Below are 4,051 nucleotides of genomic sequence, written 5' to 3'. Positions count from 1 at the left end.
ATATTTTTAAATCTATAATTAATATAAAATAAGCCAAATAATTTTGTATATTTACCCCACACACACACAAATCTTGGTGGCTATGTCATTACTGTGTTAATTAACCTCCTCCCTTCTAACCAGCACACATCCCTATTATGCACCCCGCATTGAGCATGCTATAAATCAATCAATCAATCAAGAATCAAAAGAAAGGTAATAGGGTGATTGCAGTTGAAAGAATCAAAGAAATGGATGTGCCTCTGGAGAATGATATCTGCTCAATATGCCACGCTAATTTTCACATTCCCTGCCAGGCCAATTGCTCTCATTGGTTCTGCGGTGAGTCGTTATCTACGCTATGTTTATTTCTGCAAGCCTTCATTTCTTGTAACAATCAATTAAATTGGTTGTCCCTTTTCCTTTTGAAATTAAATCTCACATATGAAGATAGGGATTCACGACGATAGTTCCATCTAATTATTTTTTCTTACTATTTTGAAGTTATTGAATTTCAAGATTGAACTAGCTTGCCGTCATGTGGAATGATTTGTACTCTTCATTACACTTGTATTTTTCTGCGTTTAAGAATCAGAGAAAGGAAGGATTCATTATCAATGGTTATCTCGGGCGCCATTGAGTCTCACTTTTGGGATGCCAACGAGCAATTGGAAGGGAAAGATATTCTATGGCGGAATTATGATAAACTGGAAATGCTTGTTTAATTATCACCAACACTTTATCTTATGGAACATTAGATTTATGTTAAGGTATTACACCAGTTATTTTCGAGCATACAAAGCAGTAAATAAATAATTGTTTCATTGGGCTTATAGAATTAGGTCTTGGAATTATAAATGATCCGTTCAAACCTTGTAAAGTTTCTTCAAGAAAATCCAATATTGAGTCCCTAATAGTGTTTTTCCAGGGCAGCCTAATATATAATATTTTCTCTGTTCAAAAATGAGGCTCATTTTTCTGTCTTAATCAACGGTTACTGTGATTGGTAAATATTAATGTGATTCTTGATAGGTAATTGTATACTACAAGTTTGGAATCATAGATCAGCTCTTCATCCTTGTAAATGTCCCTTATGTCGACGTGAGATCACCCTGTTGGTTCCCAGTGAGGCTTCATCAAGGCAGCGCCAGGATCCTGAAGTTGGTGAGGTTTTTCAAGGGATAGAAAGATATAACCGTATATTTGGTGAACGTGCAAATGGTCTTATGCAGGTATATTTTAAGTTCATGGTGTCGTAGTTGTCACACGTTAACGTTCCGGTTTAAATTGTCTAGCAGAGACTTGTTTCTTTTCCGTTGTGCCTTTAAGCCATGAAACAGAGTCTTCTTTACTTTTCTTTTGCAACTTCTGACTCCTGTGACTTCCAGTCTGGAGTGAGTCCTTTATGTCTTAAATGTTTTGTACTACTGTGTTCAATTTATTTTGAATCTTTGATTCTTTTCAGTAAAAAAATCACTACTACTAATATTAATAGGTTATAGGAAATTGTAATAAAAGATCTATCTAAATTTCAGCTCTCATCAAGGTCCCCAACCGAACTTTGAATGTGATTGGTTTCTAGGATCACTTCCACCTTTAGGCCTTTTATTAGTTAGTCTTGGTAAAGCCCCCAGGCGGCTAGCAAAAACAGGTTGTAATTGTATAGCGGTATCTAAAAATATATCTTGAGGACGCCTTAAAGCCTGGTCAAGGTCCGCATGGTATTATATATGAGTCTAAATATAGTTGAAGCTTTGCTTATTTGAGCTTTAGTTAACCTGAACTCATCCCAAGGTTGAGCAGCTTGGTTGACAGACTAACCATACAAGCTGAGTTTAACCTGAGGTTAAAATTTTTACTAGCTTAAGGATGTGTTTGACGATGAAGTGCTAGGCAAACCTGTAACAGAATACTGGTCAAGTAGTAGATCCAAAAGCAAAGGACTCAATTTTTGGCTAGACCTAGCCCTCTTTTTCAAATCATTAATTTCACTCTTCTTTCTCGGTGCAGTGGCATTAACAATTCTATCAATTCTTGGTTTTGTGGATGAAATTCCAAGAGATAGGACATCTTAGTTCAATGCAACTCTTTACAGCACTAGAGCTCCTCCCATTCCAACTAAGTGCACACGGGATACTAGTTGTAGAAGAGGTGTTATAATGATCTGGCTTGGATTTCATATATTTTCATGTAAATCATTTGAATTTACTTTGACTCAAATGCTTGACAATTATATCATATACAAGGCTTGCCTTTCATTGTTAATGCAAATCCTTTTCATTTGCTCTCATATCATTGAAGGATTTTGATTCCAGTATAGCATTCCAAAATCTGACCATGGCTTTTTTAACATCATCTTGACACATTGCATTGATGAGGTGAAAATTATTGTATTTCCCAGAGGTGTGCACATTAGTGGTTGAATGGTGTAGGAATGATGATTGAGCTAAAGAATATCTTATTTTATGTTAAATATCGGGTTGGCATTTCTGTTTCTTTTACTGCGGCTATTCTTCTGATTATGAATCATCTTCGAAAGAAAGCGACGGGCAAGTGAGAGTAGTATGAGCTATGCATTATTTGGATTAGTATAATAAAAGATGGCACTGCTATGTTTTGTGGCGTAATCTTTTGTAGCATTGTTTGGCTCTTGAAGACCTGAGAGTATTTTATAACTTATTTAAATGTCCAATCTACTTCTTGGTCTTAATGTTCTCGTCCTTTATGGCGCGAATTGCACGTCTTAATATTGTCACAATTCATTCTCATATGATCAATGACACACTATCCTTCTTGTTCTCAGAGAATGCAAGACCTTCCTTTTCTTCTCAAGAGATTGTTGCAAGATTTGATCAATCCACAAAGATCACTACCGCTTGTTATGCGGGCACGTGTTTATCTGGCAGTTAAGTTGTCACTCCTCAGTATGCAACTATGACAGCATATGTTATCGCACTTTCATTTTTGACTGCCATACTTGCATTACATGTAGCAGCCATGTTATTTTATTTGTTAGTTATCATCTATTAAGTGAAGGTTTATTAACATGAAAAACTCTAGAGAAACAAGAAGAAAGTAAACATGTTTCTAAACTTTAGTTTAGTGAACTTCAATATAAAGATTTGGTAAAAGTTCACCTCAAGAACTTCTCTTTGACACAGATTTCTGGTTCATAAAAGTAACTAGAATGAGAGGCATCTTAAGAGTGCTCGTACGAATAACCCCTAAAGTTCTACTACATGGCATTTTAAAATTTCCTTGTTTACATGTTAAGTATGCTAAACCACTTATATGACCGGGTATTAGCAGTTCATACCCTAGGGATACAATTAGATGGATACTTTTTGAGTTGGACAATGTTTTTACCTTGATATTCATTAAGTGAACTTTTTACTTTTGATTAGTTTATGCTTTTTATTTTGCTACTTTGCAGATGATAGTGAGTGCTATATATGTCCTTAGCCCGGTGGACATTATCCCTGAAGGTACAAATGGTTGCAAATTGCCTTCTATTTACTTCCTTATTATGGTTATGTTAGTTCAACTTTTCCCTTCTTTTCCCATGACAGCGCTGCTAGGTATCATTGGTCTTCTTGATGATTTCATCATCGTGTTGATATGCTTCCTCCATGTTGCTGCCCTTTATCGATCCGTTCTTGTTCTCCGTCATGGAGGTTTTTAAGGTCGACTGATGTTTTGATTGCAACTACCGAAGAAAAAGATTTACATCATATCTCGATGTTGAAATCATGTTTTTCCTCTCTCCTATTGTTACAGTGGCACAATCTCACACATTGAATTATATTGAATGATACATTTCAATGTATTCTTCATTATTCTCCCTTTTACTTTGGAAAGGATACACAGAAATTTCAATTCAGAGCTGTCGTAGTTTCTAAAGGCATTTGAAATTACACAAATTTTCGCACTTTCAAATGGTAGAGGTAGCATACAATGATACGCAATGCAATCAAGTTGGGACATAATTAATCAAAATATTCAGATTATTACTAATAGTTATTAAATAATTTATAATAATCTACCTTTTTTTTTTTTTTTTTTTTTTTTTTTA

The 4,051-nt window shown here is 35.1% G+C and overlaps 1 protein-coding gene across 1 annotated transcript; it reads left to right on the top strand.

Annotated features, from left to right (window-relative positions):
- The first annotated feature begins 78 nt into the window (after positions 1-78).
- LOC111409251 (E3 ubiquitin-protein ligase RNF170-like) lies at positions 79-3,859 on the top strand. The gene is made up of 5 exons (XM_023039267.1): positions 79-321; positions 1,012-1,211; positions 2,783-2,884; positions 3,413-3,464; positions 3,549-3,859. Exons 1-5 carry the CDS (start codon positions 231-233, stop codon positions 3,659-3,661), a joined length of 558 nt encoding a protein of 185 aa, XP_022895035.1. The 5' UTR covers positions 79-230; the 3' UTR covers positions 3,662-3,859.
- The last annotated feature ends 192 nt before the right edge of the window (positions 3,860-4,051 follow it).

Source organism: Olea europaea, chromosome 14 (genome assembly GCF_002742605.1).
Source record: "Olea europaea var. sylvestris chromosome 14, O_europaea_v1, whole genome shotgun sequence".
Classification (NCBI taxonomy): Eukaryota; Viridiplantae; Streptophyta; class Magnoliopsida; order Lamiales; family Oleaceae; genus Olea; species Olea europaea.
The sequence above is the reverse complement of the archived record's forward strand: the minus strand, read 5'-3'. Positions and strand labels throughout refer to the sequence as shown.

Coding starts and splice junctions, on each gene's coding strand:
- LOC111409251 (XM_023039267.1), top strand. CDS start 231: ATGGATGTGCCTCTGGAGAATGATATCTGCTCAATATGCCACGCTAAT. Junction 322..1,011: donor TTGCTCTCATTGGTTCTGCG/GTGAGTCGTTAT, acceptor GATTCTTGATAG/GTAATTGTATACTACAAGTT. Junction 2,885..3,412: donor GGGCACGTGTTTATCTGGCA/GTTAAGTTGTCA, acceptor GCTACTTTGCAG/ATGATAGTGAGTGCTATATA.